General features: G+C 38.0%; 4 protein-coding genes across 14 annotated transcripts; 2 read left to right on the top strand and 2 right to left on the bottom strand.

Moving 5' to 3' along the window:
* Window positions 1–902: 902 nt before the first annotated feature.
* Window positions 903–10,432, top strand: LOC113727680 (uncharacterized). 3 transcript variants are annotated; one of them, XM_072077046.1, is made up of 19 exons: window positions 903–1,335; window positions 2,365–2,468; window positions 2,650–2,736; window positions 2,888–2,963; window positions 3,043–3,117; window positions 3,226–3,279; window positions 3,951–4,010; window positions 4,125–4,241; window positions 4,710–4,804; window positions 4,882–5,087; window positions 6,056–6,153; window positions 6,417–6,520; window positions 6,624–6,789; window positions 6,953–7,075; window positions 7,696–7,775; window positions 8,445–8,586; window positions 8,718–8,747; window positions 8,954–9,024; window positions 9,360–10,432. In XM_072077046.1, exons 1-19 carry the CDS (start codon window positions 1,297–1,299, stop codon window positions 10,177–10,179), a joined length of 2,547 nt encoding a protein of 848 aa, XP_071933147.1. In that variant the 5' UTR covers window positions 903–1,296; the 3' UTR covers window positions 10,180–10,432. The 3 variants fall into 3 exon arrangements, with proteins under 3 accessions (XP_071933147.1, XP_071933144.1, XP_071933151.1); XM_072077043.1 differs by having other exon boundaries at window positions 7,693–7,775; XM_072077050.1 differs by lacking the exons at window positions 903–1,335; window positions 2,365–2,468 and having other exon boundaries at window positions 2,660–2,720; window positions 7,693–7,775.
* An 884-nt stretch (window positions 10,433–11,316) lies between these two features.
* Window positions 11,317–13,487, top strand: LOC113727671 (ubiquitin-like protein 5). Its single transcript, XM_027251957.2, has 2 exons — window positions 11,317–11,659; window positions 13,255–13,487. Exon 1 carries the CDS (start codon window positions 11,404–11,406, stop codon window positions 11,623–11,625), a length of 222 nt encoding a protein of 73 aa, XP_027107758.1. The 5' UTR covers window positions 11,317–11,403; the 3' UTR covers window positions 11,626–11,659; window positions 13,255–13,487.
* A 426-nt stretch (window positions 13,488–13,913) lies between these two features.
* On the bottom strand, window positions 13,914–15,025 carry LOC113727661 (probable carbohydrate esterase At4g34215). The gene has a single exon (XM_027251947.2). It carries the CDS (start codon window positions 14,883–14,885, stop codon window positions 14,073–14,075), a length of 813 nt encoding a protein of 270 aa, XP_027107748.1. The 5' UTR covers window positions 14,886–15,025; the 3' UTR covers window positions 13,914–14,072.
* A 6,094-nt stretch (window positions 15,026–21,119) lies between these two features.
* On the bottom strand, window positions 21,120–26,030 carry LOC113727654 (auxin response factor 18-like). 9 transcript variants are annotated; one of them, XM_072077025.1, is made up of 6 exons: window positions 25,914–26,030; window positions 25,237–25,370; window positions 23,813–25,064; window positions 21,860–22,743; window positions 21,666–21,728; window positions 21,120–21,450 (listed from the first exon to the last, which is right to left on the bottom strand). In XM_072077025.1, exons 3-6 carry the CDS (start codon window positions 24,917–24,919, stop codon window positions 21,369–21,371), a joined length of 2,136 nt encoding a protein of 711 aa, XP_071933126.1. In that variant the 5' UTR covers window positions 24,920–25,064; window positions 25,237–25,370; window positions 25,914–26,030; the 3' UTR covers window positions 21,120–21,368. The 9 variants fall into 9 exon arrangements, with proteins under 9 accessions (XP_071933126.1, XP_071933135.1, XP_071933112.1 ...); XM_072077034.1 differs by having other exon boundaries at window positions 25,304–25,370; XM_072077011.1 differs by having other exon boundaries at window positions 25,487–26,003.
* Between the last annotated feature and the right edge of the window lie 1,132 nt (window positions 26,031–27,162).

The raw sequence follows: 27,162 nt of genomic DNA, 5'->3' as shown, positions 1-27,162 counted from the left end.
AGGAAATGCCAAATTTAGATGACAAATTCGCATTTCAAAGTTCAACTAAAAATGCCAAACCCCTCCGCCACCCGCCAAAAAAATTGGAAAAGCAATCTTTACGACTGCCACATCGCATCACCATCAACCCACCCATCCCATTCACGTCCTCCTTTCATGGTCTCTTCTCTTGATCGTCATACGGTATCATTCTCCATGCACCCCCTCATACGTTCCTGGCTCATTTACAGGCCACTAACCCCATCCTTTTTTTTTTTTGTGTTTGGCTTTCTCTCGAGTGCCGGCTTTAAGGGTACAACATAATGAAATGCTATATGGTTTAGTAATAATAATTTAAGGTCTCATGAGCACCCCCACGATAAATGTTCAAGATTTAAGGTGCAGACAATATTATTGATTGATGTTTATCATTAAATTTGGTTGGTGAAATTTTCAAAAAATAATTTTTAACAGGTCCTCTGTCTACCTTTTCTTTTTAATTTCATACGAACATTTTGTAGGAAAAATAAATTACTATTAAAGTACATTTTGATAGAAGACTATCGAAAAAATTTTTAAGACAACACTGCAGCATTTTTTATAATTTGATGTACTGTGTGATTGCATAAAATGAATTAAAAATTTATTAAAAATGTATTTATGATGTAACAATTATTTTAAAATATAATTCTGAAAAAAAACTCTTGACCATCCAAATAGATGAAAATAAGCAGATGCGATTATCAGGTGATAAATGAAAAAAACTCATTTAAAGGGTTTCTTGGGGACTGGCTTGTAAATTCCGCGCCTGATGTTGTACTTTTCCGCCTTTTTATTTAAATTATTTTTATTTTTCATTTTTTTTGGGGTGCCATCTGCAAACAACGCCCCGCAAAAAACACCACCGAGCGGTCCAGCCTATCATAGTCTTCATATCGTTTCAACTCTCCGACTTTTGTACCAAAAAATCGTCCCCTGCCTCCGCCTTTTCTATCTCCTCCTCTCTCCTCCTTGGATCTTTACGGCTGCGCTTTCCATTTTTGATCCGTCTTCAAAATTTTTATTCTTTACTACAAATTAGGGTTTTATAATTGCCGCCCTTTCTTTTTATCTCGAATCTCGAGCTCTGCTTCTCTCCTGTCTCTCTGTCTAGGGTTTTTACAGATCTAGTATTCGTTCTTCAGCTCTTCCTTTTTAGCTCAGAGCTTCTTCTACATCCATCTGTATATTTCTCTTTCTCCCTCTACCTATACAGACAAATACAAGTATATTTACACCTACTTGTTCTGTACGCCACCGGCGCCCACGGATTTGAATATGTTTTGGAAGCTTACGGCTCTTTCTGCTTCTTCTCCTGTGAGTTCAACTCGATCCATTTATTTGCGCTTTTATTCATTTTCTTAATTTAATTTAGGACTTTGGTAAGTAGGCTCTGCGAATTTAATTGGTTGAGTTGAAAATTCATGCACGTTGCAGCTGTATATTGAAAATTTGCTAGCTGTTTGTAACTAATTTTTGCTGCACAAGTGCATTTTCCCTAATTATTGCTGTTTCAGATGAAGCATTGGAAATACTGAGCTTTGTCAGTCTATGCACAATTTGATATGTTGCTTTTATATGAAATGTTTTAATTCAGCAGGTTCTGGATTAGCACATTCTTGCAATTTCATGAATGAAATGTTTGTTTTAGTTTATGTAAGCACCGGAATTTAATTTCTCTTTAATAAATTAGGCGGAGTATTTACTTAGTGAAAAGTCACTGGGGTTGCTTTCCTTGATGTGAAATCTCGAGTAGTATCACTACTAGCGCCACATTTCCTCTGCATGTGGTGCCTCGCATAAGTCTTAAGATATGGTGTTTTTCCTTTGCTGGATGATCTACGAATGCTACTTTTGTCCCCATGGAGAGGTTTAGCTGACTACAAGCTTTACTTGTCTCCTTAAAATAAGTATATATAGCTTATTGCTGCCCTTGTTGCTCTCGCTTCATGGAATGAACTTTTGATTATTGAAGTAATGTGCTTTTCTGAGATGTACTTAGTTAGGGGGTGATCCGGTACAAGTAACAGCTTGATGAATTGTACACTTTGAACTTATGGAAAGTGTTGCTGACCAAAGCTTTACCATATTATAAATCTTGTCTGTTGGACTCTGTATCTGTCATTTCCTCTCAAGTCTTTCTTTTTTGTTGTTCCTTAAGGATTTTGAATGCTGGTGATTAGCCAGTGAGACTAATTAGTTCTGATTTGCCATGGACTGTGTAGGGGTCACTTGTATGATTCTCTGAGCCAGGTTTACTGCTTATGATTTCAGTTTTTGTTTGTTTAGAGTAACATTCTAATGTGTTATGATTTTCTTTGTATTTTTTTTTTTATATGTTTCTAGGTTGAATCAGTGTTAGACAAGGAAAACTTCACGTTGGAAGAGCTTTTGGATGAAGAAGAGATAATCCAAGAATGCAAAGCGCTGAACAGTCGTCTTATAAATTTGTAATAGACAATCTTTCTTAAACTCTACTCCCCTTCCAAAAGAAAGGGGAAAAAAAAAGAATAAAAATCCACAGATGAATGGGAGAAAAAACAAAGTGGAAACAAGTAGATTCAGCATCTATAAAATGTTTGTAGCACCTTTAATCTATTAAAGGTAATTGTAAATCACTTCTGTTTACAGTTTGAGAGATAGAGCCCAGGTTGAGCAGTTGCTGCGGTATGTTATTGAAGAGCCTCCGGAAGATGCTGACAGTAAGCGAACATTCAAGTAGGTCATTGTGATTCAGTTGGGGGAAAAATGGATAAGCATTTTAAGTATCACTATTATAGTTATGCAAAAATGTCGCGCTTGAATTTTTTTTTCCCAAAGAAATCGCAACTTTTACTTTTAATAACACATCTTGGTTATGTTAATTTAGGTTCCCATTCATTGCTTGTGAGATTTTTACATGCGAAATTGACGTTATTTTAAAGACTCTGGTGGAGGAAGAAGAGGTATGGTTGTTGTTACTTATAGGCACACACTATGAACAATTGAGAAGCCTGATGTTTCCATTTGGGTTGTTTGATACAGTTGATGGATTTGCTCTTCTCGTTCCTGGAACCAAATCGTCCTCATAGTGCTTTGCTTGCTGGGTATTTTAGCAAGGTATTTTGTTCTTGTACAAGGAGCTGTGTATGTGATGTTCATTGTGTTTTTGTTTACTGGTGTTTCAGCTAAAGTAAACTGTTTCATGTAGCTTTTGCTGTATTGCAGGTTGTAATTTGCCTCATGTTGCGCAAGACTGTACCACTTATGAATTATGTTCAGGTGATTGAAAAGTAACGTCTTCTATTTTTGGGTTGATAGTTGTTGTTTGGCTTTAATTGCTTAAGTTGGATATGTTATCGCTTTTTAATGGAAATTTCCTTGAACTAAATATTTAAGGCTGCTTTAGATAGGCATCCTATGTCAATGAGTGGGGTTTGTATTATGTTGCTTTACATAGGACTTATTTTGTGTTTTCTTCAATAATGAATTTAATTTGAGAATATCAGTTCTCACTACACACAAAGGCTATGCAGGGGAGTTAATCAGCATTTTCATACATTAGCATTTTAAGATTGAAGTGCATAACTGCAGTTGCAAAACTGAACACTCTAGTTCTGTTGCCCAGAAGAAGGTAGTTAGCTTGGTTTATGCACATTACAGACTAATAATAGTATTTATGCTCAGCTTTCTTTTCATTAAGAAAAATCTTGCATTGATTTTCCTGTTAAGAATCTAAATGACTTAAAATTCATGTTATTTTGTCATTGTGTCTGGGCTTCGTGCATATTCTATTCAAGATTAATGGGATTGGCCAATTTGGTGAGAAGCAAATAGTTTGTCAAAATAGATACAGGAATTGCAATATGCTTTACTGATGAAAGTTGAAACTGAGTTTATCTTATATCTTTGTGATATATCTGGTCTGTTGTTTGAATGCCCCTTTTTGGCAGGCTCATCAGGATGTCTTCCGCCAGCTGGTTGATTTGATTGGCATAACATCCATAATGGAGGTTAGTTGCATCATTCAAAGTGTTACATCCTGTTATATGACCTTCCATATAGTTTGTAAGCTTAATTTAAGGTTCTTTTATCACAACCCTTTTACTGATCAGCTTTGCATACAGGTTTTGGTACGACTTGTTGGCGCTGATGATCACATCTACCCTAACTCCATGGATGTGATGCAATGGCTGGCAGACAGCAATTTATTGGAAATGATTGTCGATAAATTGAGTCCCTCTGTAAGCTAAGAGAACTTTTAGTCTTATGTTAACTTGCTTTCGGAGTGGATGCATGATGCATGACACTTTGAGCATCCAGTGATACAATGAGGCATGTATCACTTTGTTTTAATAATTTTTCAAGGATGTTTTCCTGCATCTATAGTTGATCATGTTGCAATATGCATCATGCGGATTTCCCTGGAGCAGGAAATTTCTCTTATAGCAGAAAGCAAACCTAAAAATGTTGAAGTTAAAAGTTCTTTTCACCTTGTATTGGTCAATTAATACATTTTGGCTCCATTTAAGTGTTGGAATTAGCTTTTCTTAGAAACTATCCCATGGTTAGGTCCCATTATTGTCGTGATGGATGCTTGATTGTCTTTCATGTGTACATTTCATCAGGTTTTTGAGTTTATATAGTTGAGTATTCTATGTTGCTATAGTAGCACATAGAAATTTATCTGGTGTGTTCTTGATTCTGTCCAGAGTCCTCCTGAGGTACACGCAAATGCAGCTGAAACCCTTTGTGCTATAACCAGAAATGCACCGTCACCTTTGGCCACAAAATTATGTAGCCCAAGGTTTGTGAAAATATGAGCTAATTTGACATTTCTTCTATCTTTGTGAATATGAATATTTTACTTATCTTGTCATGCAGTTATGTTGCAAGGATTTTTAGTCATGCACTTGAAGACTCGCATTCAAAATCAGCTCTTGTTCACTCACTGTCCGTCTGTATATCTTTACTGGACCCAAAAAGATCAATTCCGTCTCCTTTGACGTACTCAATTCGAAGTCAGCATGTATACGAGTCACCTATACACGTAAATCCTGATACAGTTGGAGCTATGCTGCCAAAACTTGGTAAGTCTGTCAGTGTTTATCCATAATTTTTGTAACTAGTGCCATTGAAATCTATGATCTGTAGTACAAGGTTCTCTATCTCACGAGGGAATTTAGAAAGGTTTAGGTGACCTTGTAGAACTGTCAAGCTCATTGGTGATTAATTATTACATGCTAAATGTTCTGATTAGCAACGATCTAATGGACAAATTAGTAGGTCTGTTGTTTTGGCGGATCTTTGTGTGTCAATGATTGAACCGTTGTTTGCCAAGCATACCTTTTTTGTCCCTTTGTCACGATAGATTTATTGAACATTATTCTATTCTTGGTTTGTGAAGGGACCTTGTGATCTAACGAGTCTTGTCTCTGATTTAGGTAGTAGCATTTCAGAGACATATAATGGGATGATGAATGCCACCGAGTGGAAACTGTGGCAAATTGTCAGTTTATGTTTGTAGATATTATGTAGGTTCTTACGAAAGTTAGGAGGGGTAAGTGTTGCTGATATTGCATTGACTGGAAATCATCTTAACAGCCTCGATTTCCTGTGAAAGCAAATGAAATTCACCTTTTTTGAAATCCAAATTCTAAATTTTTATTTTTCCTGAAACTTAAATTTACCCTATGACTACTGAAAGTATCTTAATGTTTTATTGAAAATTAGTTCTGTGCATATGCATTCTTATGTGGTAGATACATGATAGAACTTTTGTCTGAACTACTGTTTGTGAGAGGTAGAGGGGGATTCTGTTGTTAGAAGATTCTTTGTCTTATAATGCCTTGTAATTGAAGCTAAACATTATGCTCTGATTTTAGTTACTTATCCATTTTGGGATCTGGAAAGTGCCAATTTGGGAGTAAATGATTAATTGTACATGTGCTTATTAGTGCAAGAGTGCAGGTGGAGGGGTCAGGGCTGTGGTCAAAATAAAACAAACTTCATCTTCTTTTAGTAATATTTTGTTGTTTTAATTTGTCTTGTGGTGCAGTGGACCTGCTGATGTTGTTAAATGTGTCGTCTGATGAGATGATCTTACCCACAACATATGGTGAATTAAGACCACCTCTTGGGAAACATCGCTTAAAGGTTTGTCTCTTCAATTGTGCGATAAAATGATACCAGATTTTATACTTTTGGTGTTGAGTAAAAAAGAAAGTCTCTCTCTCTCTCTAAAATCTGCTAGTTCCTCCCATTCCATGTCCCTGGAAGAGAAGAAAATTGATTTCTGAAGGCATTGTTTGAGAAATGAGTCAATTGTGAACATGTTGCATGATGTGTCAACAATTGATTTTTGTTAAGTTGTCTGTTTGCAGTTCCACTCTAAATTTGTATTGTTATGCAAATTGTAGATTGTAGAATTCATTGCTGTGTTACTGAAAACTGGAAATGAAGTTGCAGAGAAGGAATTGGTGAGCTCTGGGACTATTAAAAGAATCCTTGACCTCTTTTTTGAGTAAGTCCCCCAAAAATATTGTGCATTTTGTGCTTTAGTAACGTATTATCAAATGATCTGTGGTAAATGCTTTGATCTTTTTCATTTGAAAAAACTATTTCAGGTATCCCTTCAACAATGCATTGCATCATCATGCAGAGAGTATAATTTATTCATGTCTGGATAGCAAAAGCAATGCAATAATTGACCATCTTTTCCAAGAATGTAATTTGATTGGAAGATTTCTTCAAGCGGATAAGTTTCCTACTGTCACTGCTGATCTTAGTCTGGTAAGTTGTAACATGTATCAAGTTATTGTCTAGTGAAGTACTCGTAACCATTTGAAATCATTGGGCATTTGTGTTGGTTTTGCTTCTTAAATAATCTTTCTTGCTGTTGTTTTTAACTAGGAATTCTTCAAGTTCATATCTAATTATGCATCTCTTCCTGCAGCCTAGTGTACCTGCTGATGGAAGACAGGCTCCTCGGGCAGGATTTATTGGACACATAACACGCGTATCTAATAAAATTGTACAATTGGGAAGCAACGAGTCATCCATTGGAACACATCTTCAGGTGTCAGAAAATAGAGATTTGTTGTTAATATGTTCTCTGTATATGAATTACTATATATATCTTACTTGGCTATCATATAGTATTGTGTACTGTATGTTGTTCCAGTTGTTGTAGAATTCTTTTATGGATGTGGTTATTCTATGAAGTATTGAGGTTTTTAAGTTAAAAACCATCTTTCTTTAGAGTTTAAAGCAATTTCCTTCCGGAAATCAAGGAGTCATGGTGGGTAGCAAGGACTTCTGGTTATCTTTTTCTGTTTATTGTGCTGAAGTATTGAATTGCTCTCTCTTATCTTGTTTTGTGGTTCCTGACTTCAAGTTTACTTTGCCTTTGGTTGGGATCCAGTGGCATGCAATGAATTCCTTAATGCCCCCTTTATTTCTGTATGTCACAATATCAACTGACATAAATCTGGATCTCATAACTCTTGAGTAACTGCTTCTATCATTGACTTCTTTTGCTGGATACTTGTAGCTTGGATATTGAGTGTCTGATGTTACTGTTGATCTATGAAAATGTTGATTTGTGTGTTTACTGGATGGCTTTATTCCATCTTAGTTTTATTTTCTTAATTTACTATTCCTTCAACTAACATAATTCTAATTTGTTTGCTTTAGGAGAATAACGAGTGGAATGAGTGGCAGTCTTCAGTCTTGCAGGAGCGCAATATAGTTGAAAATGTGTACCGATGGGCTTGCGGGTATGCTTCTTCCTTGATCACTTTGCTTTCCACGGTTCCATGCATGCCAGTTCAGAGCGTTTGCTATGTGAAATATGGAATTGTTGCTTATGTTAAGAAAAGTTCCTCGTTATTGGAGTGAATAAAGAACAACTGTTCATCCTGATGGCCCTTTCTGGTCTACAAGATTTCAATGAAGATTGTGACATGCATACCTTTGGTGTTTCAACAAATTGAAATTTATTAATCTACAGTTGGGGCCTAATAAGATAAGGGAGATTTAACGGCAGCAATAAGGATCGTCAACATTACAAAATAGGTCTTGACAACAACTTGGGCGGAGAACTAGAAATTTTAAGAAGATAAAAGAGTGATAGGGGAACTAGTTCTGGTACGAAGTAAGAGGAATTACAATTTAAGGATGCTTAATGTGTAATTTTCTATCTCTTTTTTGAATTTACTGTCTTCATATTTTCTTCTTGACTTGGGTATCTTCTTCAGATGCCTAATACATACATACATGCTACATGTGTGTGTGTGTGTGTGTGTGTGTAATTCTAGTCCCCCCTTCTGAATTGACCTGAAGAAGAAACTGCAAAAAAGCCTGGTTTCTAAATAACCTCTCTCTTTCCAAAATGTGAAAGATTACTGATATATTTATATGTTCACGCTACATTTTAACAAGTGCAGCCGGCCGACTGCATTGCAAGACAGGACAAGGGATAGTGATGAGGAAGATGTTCATGACAGGGATTATGATGTTGCAGCATTAGCAAATAATCTCAGCCAAGCATTCAGATATACCATATATGATAATGATGATGCTGAAGAGGTAGTTACTTTTAAGGATATATAGTTACTTTTTAAGGATATGTAAATATACTGAAACAAATGATTTTTTGTTGCCACTGGAAAACACAAACTTTTGTTTGAATTACCTAGAGAATTTATTGCTTGGTGCAGGGCCATGGAGCTCTTGATCGAGATGATGAGGTAACATGTACAATCTATCTTCTCTGATTGAATGAGTCAGGAATTATTTTTGAAAATTCAAGTTGATGTCTTGTATCTCGATGATGCCTGAGATGCTTACAGGAACATCTCATATATAGGGTCAATGCCTAAAATACTTTCAGGAATTCTTTTTATAATCCTGACTTTGCTGTTTGAGATCTGGTACTATATTGATCCTATTGCAGGATGTCTACTTTGATGATGAATCTGCTGAAGTTGTGATATCGTCCCTGAGACTGGGCGATGACCAGGGAAGGTTAGTTTGCTTGCTGTTCTTTTGGTAATTAAGGTGCTTGTTCAAGCGAGTCTTGTAACATACAATGTAGACATCATCAATGTCAACTTATTTGCATCCTGTTTAATTTATCTTCTTCAACCAGTTAGCTTTTGCACTGTGACCTAGTAATGAGAAATGTGTTGGAGGAAATTTACTCCCCAGCTGCTGTCAATGAAGGCAGCTTATGTGATATTTAATCTTCAATGCTTTTAAGAATGGCTAATGTTGTGTTGTTGGCTCTCCAGTCGAGGCTGTCAGTTTTTATCTAGTTCTTGTAGCGTCTAATGTAGACATTCTATGTTTTCTTGCTGCAGTCTGTTCACAAATTCCAACTGGTTTGCTTTCCAAGATGATAGAGCTGGTGATGCACCTATGAGCACCTCAGCAACTGAGATGATGGATGAGATTAACTTGAATGGAACATCCAATTGTGGTAACAGCAGTAGTGATGATGAAGTGGTGGTTGGAGAGGATGATGAATTGGCTGATGGTAAAAATTCTGCAAGTGGTACATCCAGTTCTAGTAATGGTATCCTCAATGGGTTAAGTGGAGAAAATTCGGGAAATGAGGGGGATGAGAAGGAGAAGACAGGTGCTTCTGGTGACATGGGTTTCTTCCGATTTGAGTCACCAGACAATGACGATCTCTTTGGTGACAGGCCAATACCTGACTGGGTGGCATGGGGTGAGGCATCAGATTTCCAAGTTAGTGGATCAAGTGTAAACCCTTTTGATGATCAGAGCAACTCTAACATTGTCCCTAAAGCAGTGGAGCCAGTGGTGACCCCCGTTAGTTCATCTTCAAGTGGAGACTGTGTATCCAACGGTACTACCTCCCCTTCTGCAGATTCTAGCGGCAGTTCATCTGGATCTGATTCAAGTCAAAAGGCCGTGTCAATACCCTCTTTGTTTGAAGAGGATGTTGAATTTGTAGGTGTAGAGTTAGAAGGGACAGAGAAGGCAATGGAGCAGGCTCTCAAGGAGGGGATTGTTGGGGAAGCAGGTCCATTGAAGAGGACCATAGCTCCCAAAGTGCCAGAAAAGGAGAATCCAGATGATGATGGAGTTGGTGTAAAGGAATATAACGATGCAAACTACTGGAGAGTTGATCAAGAGGTTGCAGTGTTGGAGTAACTCTGGCGTGATCTCTTTGTGTGGAAAGTTTGGATCTGAGAGCTGATGGTTGGGGTTGGGGATCGATCCCATACCTAGATTGGGGTTGGTTTCTTACGCTGCGGGATATGATGTACAGTATATTTTTGTTTCAACTGAGAATTATGACGCTAGGCTACATAGGTATTAGTGATTATTTATTGTTATATTTCTTGTCTATTTCAATTTCGGTTGAATATTTCTGAGTTTTATTCTACAGCATAATTTTGCGGAATTTACTCTGGCGGCAGCTAAGCGTCCAGTCATTTGCCAATCAGCCGCCGTGTAATATGGACGGGGAATTTTATTTGTCGACCTGCTCTTTGCATCCTGCCCCCTATTTTCCTGTCAGGATATCTTTTACGTGTATGTGTACAATTGGATTGGCATCTCAGAAGATCATGGGTCTCGCAGAGGTCTTGAAACTTGTGCTAAATTTTGATAGGCGTCTCTTTTCAGAGCTGTAGAATGGTATGCTAAATTTTACGATAAATTTTAAAATAAAATCATTTCATCTAATAAAAGAATTTATAAAATAATTACCAAAAAAGAGTGCCACGTAATTTGAGCAACAAAAAAATTATTATCAAAAATTTCAAATGTATGCTAATGCATATGAGAGATATTTCACCACATTTGCATCTTACGTATTGTTATTGATGTTTATAATTTGAGGAAGAGTGCCACGTAGTGAAGTTTCAAATTTGTAGAAGTAGAATTTTTTTTTGGGAACATTTTTATTTCTTCAAAAGAAACATTGCATCACAAAAAATGAGTTATGAGAAACTTCCAAGAAAAATGAAATTAGGGTAAAAGTGAAGCTTTAGACATTTTTAAAGAGTACAAATTGATATGACTTAATAGATGAGGACAGTACAATTAAAAAAAAAAAAGAACATTAGGGAAGAAAGTGAAAATAACACCAAAAGTTAGAGAAGCTTGCTGTATTTATTCTTTGCCGTATAGGCTTAGCTAATAAACCAATGTCCACGAACAAAATTTTTTAAAATCAACTGCCAAACTTCGCTTATTGAAAGTACAAAACTGCCCATGGTACTTCCTAGAATTTATTATTCCCGAAATTTCAATTCCATCTCTCTATATAAAAGGGTGACTTGACCAGCAGGGTTCAGAATCGCGATCATCCTGAGCAGAAGATAGCTTTAGGGTTAGGGTTTGCAGGGAACCGCTGACAAGAAAAAGAAGATGATCGAGGTGGTGCTGAACGATCGGCTGGGGAAGAAGGTCCGAGTGAAGTGCAACGAGGATGACACGATCGGCGACCTGAAGAAGCTGGTGGCAGCTCAGACTGGAACTCGAGCCGATAAAATCCGTATCCAGAAGTGGTACACCACCTACAAGGACCATATTACCCTCAAGGATTATGAAATCCATGACGGCATGGGCCTTGAGCTCTACTACAATTAGATCATCCTTATCCCTATGTCATTGTACTTTACTTGTAAGTTCTAGTTTGAATTCGCTATTGATGGATCGTCTTCTCGGTTCTGATTTTGTCTGAAATTTTAATGCTACGTTTCAACGGTGGATGTTTCTAAGATGATATTCTCTTAGTAAAATTGCGTATTTGTACTTTTTTCTTCGAATTATTGGAATTTTTTATTAGATAATTAGCTTTTGCGCTGTTCTTGAAGCTTTAAGTTTAATGAGCTTTGGCAATTTTTTAGAATTGGCATGATTTGTTTTCCGAAATTTAGGTCTGGCGTGAGTTGGAGTGTCAATCATGATTATCTTGGGTTATACATGAGCTGTATTTGGGTAGCTTGCCCATGTGTTTTAATTGATGTATTCTGTAATCAATGGGTAGTATGGAACTTGCAGTTATGTTTAATTGTTGTCAGGCTATTACCAGTCGTTAGCGTTATTTGTGGATATTGTCCGTATTGTGCTTGGGCATGCGTTTCTATTAGGCTGTGCAACATCATTGCAATGATTGAACAGGCCAAGAAGATCAGTTGGGGTTGGGGGATGATATTTTTCATGTGAATATTCTCGTTTAACATGAGGGAAGAAGTCAAACCATCGAAACATACTCGCAATCTGTATATCTGATAAAGGTCTTTCTAATGGTTATCGAGGGTCATGGTTAATGAAGGTCATAGCTAGTTGCCTTGAGCTTTATAGGTGGAATGTTGCATCAACACCTAGCTCTCGTGCTGTTATTTTAGAAATTAAGCATGCATTCACTTGTCCAAAGTGGTCTAGTACTTGTAGCTTTGCTTTATGAGCATCATTAGGTTTTTCCTCCTTTTTCTGTGTCCATTCCCTTAGAGGGATATCATTGTAGAGGTTCTGAACAAAGGCAGAGCCCAATATGCGGGTTGCATGGGTGTAGATTTCTCTCTCTGTGTCTTTGAATTTTGTTTCTGTGCTATGTATAAATTTTTTGGCTTCTAATTTTGCTTTTAAACTCTTAAAAGCTAAAGGATTTTGAGAAGATGGTGTTCTTGGCATTTCATGGAGGTGATTTTTGGTGAGACGGGGGTTTTGGTTGTAATTGAAGTTAAGAACTTGGTCCAAATTACATACTTCGATGACTACACGTCTTGACTTTTATCTTTGTCTATGTGAAGTTGTTCCTATTCTTTAACTACCCCCGTCTACACGTCTTGACTTTTATCTTTGTCTATGTGAAGTTGTTCCTATTCTTTAACTACCCCCGTCTACACGTCTTGTATTTTGTGCTACCATTTTAACTTTTCAATTCTTGTTTATGCTAGATATGCCTAGCGTACTTGGGTTCTAAAGTGTGAAAACCAGATAACAGATTTATTGTCTTAGATGCTTCTTATAATCTGAAGAATAGTTGTTTGGAAGTAGGGTTCGGATGAAATGTAGATGTGACCTGAAAAGTGTTTCTTGCTCTGTTACATCTGTTTTTTTGATAAAAGCTTCAGGATATGTTTGAGATGCATACGCTTGTGTTTTTGCCAAGTAAAACATGAAAGCTTTATGTAAACTGACCATGGTACTCCATGACGTTTATATCCCATTAAATGCTATGGTATTTTAAGTCTTGTCTTTTATGGCCTGCAGGTGTATTCTACTGCAATCAGAAACATGGAATGGATCTTATGCAAAGCATTCCCCTCGAGAAAAAGATACTGATGTTAGTAGCTTGTGTGGGTCGTCAACTCGTCATATGCTAAAGAACATATGAAAACTCTGGCCGCTGCGTGAATTGTGTGACTAATAACTTGTCTAATACTGCATTATGCTCGTTCAGTGTTTTTCATATACTTATTTTTGTCGATGCTTTGTTGTGATTATTGAGCTGTTATGTTGAAGGTAACAACATGCTTGGGTTCCCCAACCACCCCTATCACTCCCCTCATAGCGAAAAAGGAAAAAAGAACAAAAGAATTCCGGTCACAGATTGATAAACAAGAAAGGGAAAAGGAGAAAAATGGAATGTAGAATAATGCTATATAGATTTTCTTTCACTTCCTCGGTTCGTGTTTCGGTGTTCCATGACAAATATAAACCCATATGCCAAATATAAACCCACAACATCTGCTCCGTGCTTTCTCGCTCAGTTTAAATGCACACATTGCGTGAGGGATGGTTGAATTGCAGGGTTCCATCTTCTGTATCAACCATTACAGTTTTGACTCTGGTCTGCTAGATTCATGCAAACTTTAGAACAAACTCGAAAAAGAAAAGAGAAGAGTAACACTTAGCGGACTGAACTGGTATGCTCGAATGAAAATCGGGAGTAAAATTCCAAGCACATCTTTAATGCAACAAAAGGAAAAAGGATGTGGATAACATTCTCAGTTTTATAAAGCTGACTAAAGCATGATAGACGATGCCTGGCACCTCCTCGTTTTCGAGCTGAAACTAACATATTTGATTCATCCAGTAGCAGCAAAAGCATGGGCGAATTTGTCACCAAGCTGGACCTGCGCCGGACTACTGAGGTGCAAGTTATCCGGCTCCATTGGCAACCCTTTGGCATCAATAATTTTCACATTTCGAAGGTGAACTCCAAACTGAGCTTGTCTCACTGCATCAATGTAAGGTCCTTGTCCTGATGCCAGTGCGACCTGAATGATCGGGAGTTCTGGTAACCTGAGATCAGCACGCAGATTTGTGAAAAATCTTTCCAATCTCATCTTGTACAATGATGCATCCTGTGGATTGTTAGTATCACTTTCACCTTGATACCACAGAAGTGCTCGGATTCTAAATCTGCCACCAGCTTGCAGGGCGGCTGCGGCCTCGGCCCTCCTCAGTAGCTGGTTGTAGAGGTAGGTGCCACGGCCCCACTCGCTAATCTTGGTACCCATCCTACTTCCGACGGCGCAAGGGACCAAACCAATCACCCCAATTCTGGGATTCAGATTCAGCAACGAATTGGCGAACACCATCCCTGGTCCAATCCCACATGTTGCATTCACATCTATGTCCCTGTGCAGGGGCTCCTGAGCCTCCATCCAGCTCAGTCCAGCACTAAGCCTGAGAACCTTGGACGGTTTGGGTTGGCACTCAAGAGGCACGACGCCGTCCCAGGTGCCGTTCATAACGCCGCCTCTGCCGGACATGTTGCTTTGTCCGGCCAATAAGAAGATGCTGCGAACTCGTGAAGGATAGCCAGTTGTGTTTAGGTTTTCAGTGCTCACCAGCTGGGCATATGCCAAGACCATCAACGAAACAAATGCAAACATCTCTTCAGAGAGGGGTGCAGCAAGGAATCAAAGAGACCTCTTATTTGCCCTGAGGGGATTTTGACCGAAAGAGGCTCGACCTAGCTGTCCACTTTCTAGATACTAGGCAGGCCTCTAGGCATATTGTGGAAAAACCTAAAGATGTCACCCACTCTGGATTTATTTAGAATTTAATACAAACTTTGGTAGGATTGTTTTGTATGCAATGAGACAAGCCTCGTGATATCGTGATGTCAATATGTGGAACATCTTGGAAGAGATTAGAGATTGGTGGTTTGCAAATTGCAGATTCTCCAGCTAGGCCCATCAGCCGACAAAAGCTTCTAATTATTTGAGGTACATCAGTCATCAGAAGGACGAGTGAAACGCAGTTTTATTAATGGCAGCCACAATAAGAGATGACATATCTAATTTTGGAATAAATCAATAATGGCTTATTTGGATCTAACTCTTGCTCTTGGTAGTCCATAGAGCTTCTAAGTCACTTTGCCACGGGATAGAGTTTATCGACTCTTTAGTATACCCTCAAGAACAAGGAATCCAAGCGATTTATGTATAGAAAATTTTTCACATACACAACTGTAATACTCCCTCCGTCCCACTTTGTTAGTCTTGTTTTTCTTTTTCGTCCGTCCCAAATTGTAGTCCACTTTCCCATTAAGAAATGTAGTAATCTTTTAAATTGTCTAAAATACCCTTATTAAATATCTTGTTATTAATACATTGTTATTAAATACTAACCCACTACGTTGAATACATTGAGCTTTTCCAATACATTGAATACATTGACTACATTGATTAGCATAAGGGTATTTTAGGAAATTATTAATCTAAATTTATGTTTTCAACCAAATTAATTACACTTTCTTAATTTGTGTGAAAAAAAAATCAAGACTAACAAAACGGGACGGACAGAGTAATAAGTTTCGAAAAACACTCCCATCCAAACAGAATATTCTTGGACAAGTTCTACTTTAATCTTCTATTTCCAAGACAATTGTCCTTTGTCTTTACATATTGTTTTAACTTTATCCCATTGCTAACTCTTATTTTAGAAACATAATGAAATAAACGCGCGTCTAGTGAAATGCAAGGGAAGGTAAGTTGGAGAGGAAACCGAAGTATCAGATGGATCAAAAGTAGCCCACCATGGAGGGCTACTACATTAAAGCTAGTAGTAAAAATAAACAGGTAAATAGGACTCGTTACCCCAGTCAGCCGAAGTATGCTCAGCGTTACCCCTTGATCCCTTGTGTCCTCCCTCCTCCCTTTAGTACAGAGTAAAAGTAGGCGTGGTATCGAATCTATTGCATGCAACAACAAAAAAAAAAAAAAAATTAAGTTGGCCAATTCTGATGGGCTGAACTGCTCTCTAAAGTATTGGGCCAGCACAGCGGATTGGACACGGGCTAGTTCGCGGGGCCCTGCCGCTGCCTCTTTTACCCAAACATGTCCGTCTGTAGTCACGTCAAACCAGCATAAAACAGAACTATCTTCTCGGCATTGTGTTACTTTATTTCACGTCTCCCCTAAATTTTGGGCTATTGTAATCTTTGGAAAACATCAGAGGGTGTGTTTGGATAGCCAATTTTTGTACAAAAATTACTTGCTTGCACAAACACATTTTTTAACACATATTTTTATCTTGCTAATAACTTTTTTTTATCTCACATACATCAGTAATTATTCTAGCTTTTTGTAGGGTGGGGATACATGCTACTGGATATAAGGCTTGGAGCTAGCAACTATTCGAGCTTTTTCCCCCCCTTTTGGGACAGATCACAAAACTAATTTTCTTTTCAACCTCTTGCATCTGGAATTTTTTGAAGCTCTTTGAAGAGCTGAAATTTTTTTGCTTTTATCATTTTGAAGGGAAAGAAGGGTACATGAGCATGAGATAAATTAAATAGATTCTAAGGTTAAGGAATGTAATAGATGCAGGAAGTGTAGGGGACAAAATTCACGCCAATTTATTCTAAAATTCACGCCTTTACAGTTTACACTTGTAGTCGCAGGAACAAATGTTAACTAAAGCTTTGTTTGAATCCTAAATCTTGACCGTACACGCATGATAAAACAATCTCTGAGATCAATTGGTCCTGCACGTTAACGAACAATGGGTGCAACTCCTTGTCGGTTTAATTCGAAGTTTCGAACTCGACAGCGACGAAAGAGGATAAAGTCGAGCGGGGTCCACCTTCCGGATGAGAGACCTACCCATTTGCCATGTCATCATCAAATCTATGTCCCTTCCCTGGAAGGGTATTGACTTTTCATTATTAGTCGGTTGAACCACAATCAAACTACTACGACAATTTTATCAATTGTATTGTTGTAAGCCCAAATTTTCTACTTTTGATAGATAACACGGGCATAGGGTTTTTGCTTCTGTAAAAGGAAAAAAAAAAAAAAAAAAAAGAGGAAGAAACAATTAAACCTCACCCAAGCCGTCAAGCATGCTGATTGGACCGGTAATAAATCATTTGCCTGGTACGGAGCTTTCTTATGGTCAGGAGAAAGTTGTTTAGCCACCTGTTTTTAGCAAAATATGTCTTCTATTTTGAACATAGACTTGTTAATACTACTATTAAATGGTACGAGAGGAGTGGAAGTTAAAGAATCAAATTGGTGGGCGATGAGTGAAAATTAATTAATTTTTTTAATAAATATTTACGTTTTCTGTTAACATGTTTTTTATTTATCTTTTTATCACACGTATATCAAATTATTACAGTACATTTTTTTTTTTTTCTAAAACTTTAGAAACTAGCAATATAAACGGGATAGGCATATAAGAATTGGTTTGATTTTTGGGTTTGTTTCTTCATACATCGATCACTCAGCTGTAAAAATGGTTTGACACTAGAATGGCTTATTAAAAAGCAGTTGGTGTTTGGGAGTACTTGAATTTGGTGAATGTCTTGAATAGTCTTCTTCTGTGATGGATACAATCTGTCATATGAGCATGTAGAAACGTGAAAGTAAATAAAAAAAAAAAAGTGCTTGGCCCAAAAAAAAAAAAGAAAAAAGAAAAACAGTAGAGATGCATCTCTGCAAATTATAACCACATTTTGAATGGATTTGTTCCAATTGGATAAAAAAACACATTTAAATTCTAGAATTTACAATCAGAAGATAAATGTGCGGCTACCTTATATTAATCAAAGACCACTATTGATTTATCTTTTCCATCTGTTGCAACAAAGTCAATGATCGTTATGGAAAATCAGAAATCATATCCAGCATGTCTCTACTCTCCTCTTTTCGTCACTAAAGACATTTTTTTTTTTCTTCATTTTAGATAGATACACCTATTAAGCAATCAACTCACGAATAGGATTTAGTGCCTCAACCATTTTAATACATTTCAAAAAGTCCATCCATCTCAGGAAAACATTTTCAATCGAAACGCCAAAAAAAAAAAAAAAAAAAACCACAGTAGTGATAACTACCGAGAAAAGAACAACAACGTGTATTTGTAAGAATTCTTAATTTCCAAGGTAAAAAAATTCTTTTGGGACTTGGGATTTTGATGGGGAAAAAATAAAAATAAAAAAAAGATAGCGAAAGACAGAGAAGAAGAACATGATGCAGCTATCCCCAAGCCTGGTTTTGGGATTCCTTATCAAAATTTGAATGTGAATTCGTACTAGTTTTTTAAGTCTTACACAATTCTTGGATCTTGTGTGAAGTACTACTTCATAAATTAACGTGAATTCCAAAACCACACGAAAATGCTACTAGTAGCATATTCAATACTGGTACTAGATATGTAGCTGTTCCTTGAATTCAATGCTATTATTATCTACTGACTTTCGTGCAGCCGAAATACAGTAGTTTCTACTAAGTAGTATCAGTAGTACTATTAGTTGGGCAATGTTTAACTCTGTTCCTAGGGTTTAATGACTAATGAGACAATGGTTGAACACAGGCTAGAGCCTAGAGGACGGCATTTTTCTTTTTTAGGACGGCATTTATAGGATCACGTATAATTAGTAATGGTAATGTGGGTTTTAATTAGGGAAGACAAGTAGTAGAGCTACAACTTTTATTTCATCAATATTAGCCCATGTATAGTACGCCCTATCCAGCCATTCATTCATCATGCTCTTTTGCCTAGTTTACTATGTGTTCTTGGTGAATTTTCACAAACGGAATTTAATTGCAACACCCCCATAAATTAAAATCCTACCTAGTGCATCCCCAACCTAAATTGAAAGGAAAGGCTTTTTAAAGAGAGTGAGTGAGTATTCAATTCCATTTATTTATCTATGTACTTTTTTTTTTCTGATTTGATGATCTGGTGATCACGATAACTGTTGGGTAAACAAAACAAAACAAAAAAGGATTTGATGTTGAAATAGAAAATAACTGGTGGGTAGCATTTTTTTTTTTATAATGTGATGTATGTGAAATAAAATGGTGATTTAAAAAAGAGGTATATTAAAAAACGTGTTTATGATGCAAGCAATTTTTTTTTTTTGGACAAAAAATCACAATCCAAACACATAATTATAACTTTATTATAAAATCTTTTTTAATTAATTATTTTATTTCACATACATCATATCACAAAAATTATTACAGTAATTATTTCAGATGATATTTTAAAAAATCTCCTGTCCAAACATAATGGCTAAGATTCGTTGCTTGGGAATAAATTACTTGAGAGTTTTCAACCCATACTCTATTGCCGTGTGAAAATTGAAATGAAATTATGAACATGACTGAGCAACAACCCGTTCAGATGGAAAAAAAAATTAAAAAAAAAAAGGTGGAAGCAAACATAAAATACACAACAAATTCATTCATCCGGGTGTGGATGGAGCACAAGAAAGTCCATGACACTCGACTCGGGTTTTGGAACTGAAAACGAAGTAGGAAAGTTTTGTTCCTCTGAATGTGTTTCGTCATCAAGCACTAATCCTATAATTGATCACAGTTCAGGTTTGAATTGAAAGCGTGATCATGTCTTTTTATGGACACACGTAATAAGAGATGAGATTAAAGATGACGATCACAATTCAAATCTGAATTGGAACTGTAATCATATCTATCGCGGGACACGTAACCAGAGATGAGATTAATTGGAATCGCGATCGTGTCAATCGACGGACACGCAGTAAGGGATGAGATTAAAGAAAACGTTTAATTGTTCCCGTAGCCAGCCCATAGGGCCTCCGTCCAGCTCCAAAGAAATCAGACAAAAACATGATCGGACCTCCACACTGTTCCTTTACTCTCTCTCTCTCTCTCTCTCGGGGCTTGTTGGATCCTTAAATTCAGCACCATAATTGAGTGGATAAATAGGCCTCCTCCTCTTGCGTCAATTGGGACAGGTTAATGGAGTTTTAGTCAAACAGGTTATTAATAGCGGAGGATGAAGGTGAAGGCGTGGGGTGCAAAGGAGCAGGGGAGTGAATAGACTCGGGCATCAAGGCGGCGACACGAGTGGGAACCGCACGTGAACTTTAACAGGAGATGACATCAAATTTGATCAAATCATTATTCAAAGAAAGTTGAAACCAACGCCTCACCATGGTTGGCTTTTTGTCATTTGTGGTCAATTTTGGGCAGTAGTGTCCCACGCCTCACGTGTGTGGGGGTTATTGCTGTCCTTCTTTTTCTTGCTTAGTTGGAGTTAGACTTTTGGAGCGGCCTAATTAATGAGGTTTTGTCACTTTTAGGTTTGTGGAGATTGCCAACATGTTTTCAAGTTGGGCTTTAGACCACGCCAGTTGCTAATAAGTAGTAGTATGTTTTTTTGGAGAAGATTACCTGTATCTAAAAGTTGCCCAATGCCACAAGTTACGCATCAATACGTTACTAGCACTGCTGCTAGGACTGTTTTCACAAGTTACGCATCAGTACGTTACTGGTACTACTAGGTGGACTGTTTTATTGTTGATTTTATTTCCTTTTAGGAGCCGACTTCTTCACACCAACTCAGACGCGGGCACTTGATGTTTCTTTCCAAAGTTCCTCGGCAGAGCTTCTCAAGGATCTTCTCTTTATAACTCGTTTCCTCGCTGGCTTTCTGCTCTCCTCTCTGTCTCATCAGGGCACATATTCTTCTTCCAAAGACCATGCATGAGCCCTTTTCATGCCACACTTGTTATTTTACTTACCCATCAGATGTTAAAAACGAATATGCTCATAGAGGACCGACAGATTCTTGTTGAACACAAATTCACGTCAGTCTGTCATAATAGGGGCATTTTATGAACCTAGCCATATAACAAGACTCCACATTCATTGAACTGTAATAGTAGTAGCTTAGCAAATACACACAAGTACTACAAGTAAATTTCCCCCAAATGAGAGGTTTTTCCAAGCTACACACAGAGTAGCTGCTCCTTGGTCAAACAAGAGTGTACTAGAACTTCATTTAAACAAGTTCCTAATTACATAAAAAGTCAACAACGACAAATATCTTGAACAACTGTCAACTTTTACTACATCAACTCTCCAAGCCGAACTGCACTATGCAAATATGCTCAGCGGTCCTGCCTGGTTTGAAGAATCCAGTCCGCGTTCAGCAGTTGGTAAACCAGTAAGCCATTTCCTGAAACAACACAACATCCTTATTCCTTAATATCAAAGGAATCGGTGCCAGAAGAGAAGCATAATGGAAATGGACTTTGCCAAGAGGGCATTTGATGATTTAACATATTTATAAAAAATGAATCTTCTAATGCAAGAAAATACGAGCTTCACAATATTAAAATTCCACCAGAATAAAGCATATGCAAGAAATTAACTCAAGAAACTGACGAGTACCTGCCAACGCTATTGCCTGGATTCTTAAAGATTGTCAATCTCTTTGCAGTCCTCACAAACTCACTGTGTACGAATGGAGGCGATAAATCATAAAAATCACATCAATATATTCAAATATCTACACCACCTCTTAATTTTCAATGCTTTGCCATCAAAACAAAATATAAAAAGTAAAACGACGTGGAATCATTTACCTGAAAGATTCATCTCCGGTCTGTTTAAGGGCACCTGTTGCATCACGGTAGAATACATGGCCCTCCAACTCTGATCTCTCTATCATAAACATGCTTGTCAGCTTTTTGTATAGCTCTTCATATGAACCAAGAACGGAGAGATCAAGAGTCCTGCCAACATCTTCCGATTCCAAGAATACTTTGCAGTGACCAGTATCAAGGCCAAGTTCAGCTGCATGACATCCTTGATTCCAAAACAATCCAGTATTGGGCAGGCTACCCAGGTGAACTTTTTGATCAAGTGAAACATCTTCCGCCTTCAATGATATCCCACATGCTGAACTTTTCCCTACTTGAGAAACTGCGTCACTATTGTAGCCATGTGACATCTGCTGCTCAGTGAGTATTGGCTGACCAAAGAGTAAGAATCTAGGTGTCTTCACACTGGTGGTCTTTTCCAGCTTCTGACTAGAATTTCCCATGGTTAACAAGCAGGATATATCATCACTGCTATCTAAGTGGCCTCTTGTGATGCCATCAGAGCTTTTAGCAAGCGGATCCAGTTGCTGGAAACTGGGGGATATCAGTCCCAAATGCATTTTGTTGCTAAGGTGGAGATCCGCTAATTGTACTCCAAGTTGAGCATGCCTGGCTCCCTGTATGCCTGCAGGAATGTTATCAGATAGACAACATAAAGGACTGCTTGGCCCAAGAGGGTTGCCTGAAAATGACGGCATTGGAAATTGGCCGTCAAGAGAAAAGTCCGAGTGCTGCAATAATCGCAACTTCTTCCTTGCTGGTGAGAATGGAGATAGATGAATAACGGGCATATTAGAGACCAATTCAACCAGCCATGGGCTGACGCGCTTGACATTTTGCAGCAAATCTGGCTCATCCCATGTCACCTGATAGATAGTTTCCAACAAGGAAAGAAGTAAAACTAATTGGGGGAAAAAAAGAGACTTGCATATGTAATCAACTTTGTCCTTCATATAAGCAAACCTTGGATTTAGCAACTCAAAAAGTTAAATTTCCAATGGGGAAAAAAAATTCCAATGCACTATCAGAAAATTCCCATTTTCTTTGAAGTAAAGTTATTCACCATAAATGACTATCATACTGCATAACCACCATGCAGTTGAGGAATCAATATTTCATACATGCCAAGCATTTGATCATACTTTAGAACATCAAACAAAACCATATTTCCTCAAATATGGTAGGACCAGATGCTAAATCATTTTAAACACACCATCCAGCTTCAGCGTAGCGAACTCATCATAGTCACAGGGACACGGTATAGACACATGAAAGGAATAAATCACTGGAAAAAGTTCTTACCCACAAAACTGGGGAGAAAATTGTGAACAAGAAGACTACTAAATATGTACAGCATGTCTTCCCTGTCAGTCAGGTGCACACTTTGAATAATATCTATCAGACACCATGTGGCTTGTTTACAAGATCTTACAGTTGCTACAAATCCAATCATTGAGCTATTCACACTTGATATATTTTGAAGCATGTGAATTCTGATGGTGTCATAATTTGGCTCATTAAAACAGGGAACCTGAGTTGGCTTTTTGTTTTTTTTCCGTTGAACTGTTGTCAACAGGCATGTTATGCCATGGAATGCTATCAAACTTGCACAATGGCAAAAAGAATTCCAAAGATAGCTGTAAAGCATATCTGTGCAACCAAACTTAAATGCTATAATTCTGATATTAACCCTCAAGGAATTACTGCATTGGCAAATTATCAGTTCTAATTTTTTTTTCCAGGGTTAAATGAACAGATATATAACCTTCCTCTTGCGCTACTCAAAAGGACACAAAGTTGACACTTGCATGGTATGCAGCTCACTTTGAACCAGTATTAAAGGTGATAATAAAAGAAAAGAAGTGTAACAAATAATGGCTAATAAAATAATCGTATGTATGCAAATAGTAAGGCTATAAATGCAGAAAGTCTTACCTGGAGAAGTCTCCATGGAGAATTAGGCCAGCGAATCGGATCAGCAAACTGAACAGCAGCAATCGTTCCCATAAACCAGCTAATTCGCGAAGAATCCTCAGTTTCAAATGGCATCTTGAACCTCATCCCAGCACACCACTGGACCCGCATTGCGGAACTCACAGATGAAGCCTTGACAAAAAACTCCGGAGTACTAGCACGCGGGTAATACACAACGTCAAAAGGCTGCCCTTTCACAGCAAACGAAGCAGCTTCAATCACCGATTCAGCCCTCACTCTTCCCCGTCCCTTCAAAGCCCCACCACCATTGCCAGGTGAATTCAGATTTCCGGCGCTGCCAGTTCTCATCAGCTTATTTTCATCTTCTCTGAGAAACATAGAAAATCCTCCGTAATTTCCAGCTGCAGAATTCCACCCAGATGGGGACTCGGGGCCACCAATACCACCCCTCTTAGCTCTCCGAATCCCCACACATAGATCACCGCTTTCAGCCCTCAGAAACACAATGGAATCACCAGCAATTAACTTCTTCTGGTTCACAAAAGTGCTCCATCCCGTAGTCAACAAGTGCCTCCTCGGCGTCCCTCGGTAGATATGCCTAAACTTCCAAGTCTCCCCGTGAACATCCTTGGCCACAACAGTCTGAACGGGCGGATCAGCCGTGTAATCCAACCGCGGGAAAATCGTTTCAGCACAATACCTCGGGACTGAGAAACCCCCACCGTTATTGGCATCAGATTGGGTCAATGTTTTCGCAAAAGAAGCAGGCTTATCAGCTGACGAATCGGGCCCATTACCCCCCAAAACACCACCACCATCATCATCAAACTCATAACAACCCTCGTTGTTCCCAATCGGAACCAACCTAATTCTCGCATAAACCTCATCGGTCTCAGGGTCAGCCAAGAACTTAACAGCAGCAACCCTGCAGAGAATCAAAGGTGGGACTCTCGGCATGCCTGCAAAATCAACATTAGCGAGGGTATGCTCAGCATGGCCTTGTGGAAAATAATACACTCTGGAGTTAACCACAGGCATTTGGACCATCCCTCCAGCACAGGCATGCCATAACTGAGAATCCAAGCTTTTCTCCACCATCTCCTTCATATTAATTACCCCAAACTGCAATCCTTTTCAGGAAAAAGCTCTTTGGAGTTGAATGCACCTGACTAAACAACCACGGAAAACGCTACTACTATACTACTCCTTCATAAAAATGGCTGCTCCTATTTCTCTTTGTTCTCAGTAAATGCTGTAACAAAATTCCCATCAACACGCATTAAAAATCGGTAGTCCAAATTACAAAATCAAAACCAATGATTAATGAAAAAAAAATACAGCCACACATAAGAATACCCACAAAGAAAAAGCCAACACAAACACACGCACAAAGAGACAAGAACAACATATAAAGAAACTCTTACCAACGGCAAAAGAGGGCCTTAAAAGGAAAAGAAGAAACAGAGATCTATAGGAATTCAACCGGTCTACCTAGAACAGAGATCAGGGCAGAGAAATGGCAGTTCCAGTAGCATGTCTTCTTCATCATAAGGACAACCTAACCAACCAAAGAAAATAATTTAAAAAAAAAAGGCACGAACCACAGTAAAATGAGAATCATCTTTAAAGAGAAGAAGAAGAAAACAATTCCACAAGTTTCCTTAAAATCCTCACCCTCTTCTCAATCAAACGCTATAACCCCAAAAAAAAAATTCTCAAAAACAAAACCACCAAAAATATCTTTCAAGCCCCGTCAATTTCAATTTCAGTGTTCTACCAACAACTTAATACGTAGTATGAGCTTTATTAACACTTCGGACGAATCTTTTGTTTGTATAAAATCACAACAATAAGTAAAAGTAATACTCGATATGGAGAAAAACAGGAAGAAAGGCAGGAGGCCTTCGTACAGAAGAAGAAATGGGGAAAATGGCGGTGAAACCGGCAGCAATTCTTATTCTCTACTCGGTACTATTTGTAGCAGTACGCCTATAAATATATGTGTGCATATACATCTATATATATATATATATATATATACCGGTGGTAGAGAAGAGAGAGAAGCAAGTGATGAAGAAGAAGAAGAAGACGACGATTGAACCTAGAGGGAAATAGAGAAGACAACACCCACTACCACCACCACCTCCTCCTCACAGATATCCTCCCGCTTTTACACTGCTCTCACTCTTTCTCTCTCTGCGCCTTCTATACATATATATATATATACCTGTATATATATATGTACGTATGTATGTATGTATCTATATATATATCCTACTCTCTGTCTTCTTTTTTTATTAATTAATAAAATACAAAATAAGTCTCTCGATTCACCCTCCGGGCCCCCCCCCCACCCACAAAAAAAAAAAGAAAAAAAAAGAGCACACCACAGACACGCACACACACACTAATGCTAATAGGACTCGCACACACTACTGCTAGTGCTAGCCTTCTCTTTCTCTCTCACACACTCACGCACTCAAGCAACGCACACAGCAGACACACGCAGAGAAATAGACAAAAGCGAAAGGGCGAGATTTTAATCCTATCCTGCTGCTAGTACTACGGAAGGGCGAGGGGAGTAAAAATGTGATTCCCTCTGAGAATTTCACGGCCGAATCCCACTCTTTGCATTTTTTTTTTTCAAAAAATTTTCTTTCTCTCTTTTATTTATTATTATTTATTTATTTATACAGCCAAACGTACTCCTAAACGACGACGTCCCCCGCAAGCAGTCAAACGCTACAAAACAAATGACCAAACCAACTAATTCTGTGTTGTTTGTTATTACTCGGCTGATTTGTTGTTTGTCTGTTTCTTTCCATAATTTGGTACTGTTTTGTACTAATATATACACACACATACACATACACATACGCTTTCTGTCTCTTTCCTCCAACCTTCTTGCTAAATGACGGACTATAAGCCTTATTAATTGATTAATAATCAGGTTAAATTATTAATTGCTGGGTCAGCCAAACAGGGCATTTTTTTAATTTAATATTGGTGGAGAGAATTTTCTGTCTGAATGAAAAAGGGATTTTCTTTTTTTTTTTCCCTAAAGTACTACCACTTGAAGGGAGAAAGGTAAAATGAGTTAGTTGAGAAAATCTCGCGAGGGGAGGGGTGGGGGCGTATCGCGATGTCTTCGTTGCTAAAAATTGTTAGTAAAAGGAAGGAGTAAGCCCTCGTATCGCGAGATTTATGGGTTAACTCACTCTCACAGTCTTTTTTTTTTTTTTTTTTTGTTTACTGTAGGCGTAGGAAGATAAGAGCGCGCGTCGCGTGGCAATCTACTCTACATAGTAGTGTATATCTTTTGTTGTGAGACGGGCTTGGTTCTGTTTGCT

Source organism: Coffea arabica, chromosome 1c (assembly GCF_036785885.1).
Source record: "Coffea arabica cultivar ET-39 chromosome 1c, Coffea Arabica ET-39 HiFi, whole genome shotgun sequence".
Taxonomy (NCBI): Eukaryota; Viridiplantae; Streptophyta; class Magnoliopsida; order Gentianales; family Rubiaceae; genus Coffea; species Coffea arabica.
This window is presented reverse-complemented; position numbering and strand designations above follow the sequence as displayed.

What these genes read in the sequence shown, in the direction of transcription:
- LOC113727680 (XM_072077043.1), top strand. Translation starts at nt 1,297, where the DNA reads ATGTTTTGGAAGCTTACGGCTCTTTCTGCTTCTTCTCCT. An exon ending in TCACTGCTGATCTTAGTCTG is followed by an intron (nt 6,790 to 6,952) that starts GTAAGTTGTAAC and finishes CTCTTCCTGCAG; the next exon opens with CCTAGTGTACCTGCTGATGG. An exon ending in CCATTGGAACACATCTTCAG is followed by an intron (nt 7,076 to 7,692) that starts GTGTCAGAAAAT and finishes TGTTTGCTTTAG; the next exon opens with GAGAATAACGAGTGGAATGA.
- LOC113727671 (XM_027251957.2), top strand. Translation starts at nt 11,404, where the DNA reads ATGATCGAGGTGGTGCTGAACGATCGGCTGGGGAAGAAGGTCCGAGTG.
- LOC113727661 (XM_027251947.2), bottom strand. Translation starts at nt 14,885, where the DNA reads ATGTTTGCATTTGTTTCGTTGATGGTCTTGGCATATGCCCAGCTGGTG.
- LOC113727654 (XM_072077025.1), bottom strand. Translation starts at nt 24,919, where the DNA reads ATGAAGGAGATGGTGGAGAAAAGCTTGGATTCTCAGTTATGGCATGCC. An exon ending in CTCCATGGAGACTTCTCCAG is followed by an intron (nt 22,744 to 23,812) that starts GTAAGACTTTCT and finishes ACTATCTATCAG; the next exon opens with GTGACATGGGATGAGCCAGA. An exon ending in CCAGGCAATAGCGTTGGCAG is followed by an intron (nt 21,451 to 21,665) that starts GTACTCGTCAGT and finishes GTGTTGTTTCAG; the next exon opens with GAAATGGCTTACTGGTTTAC.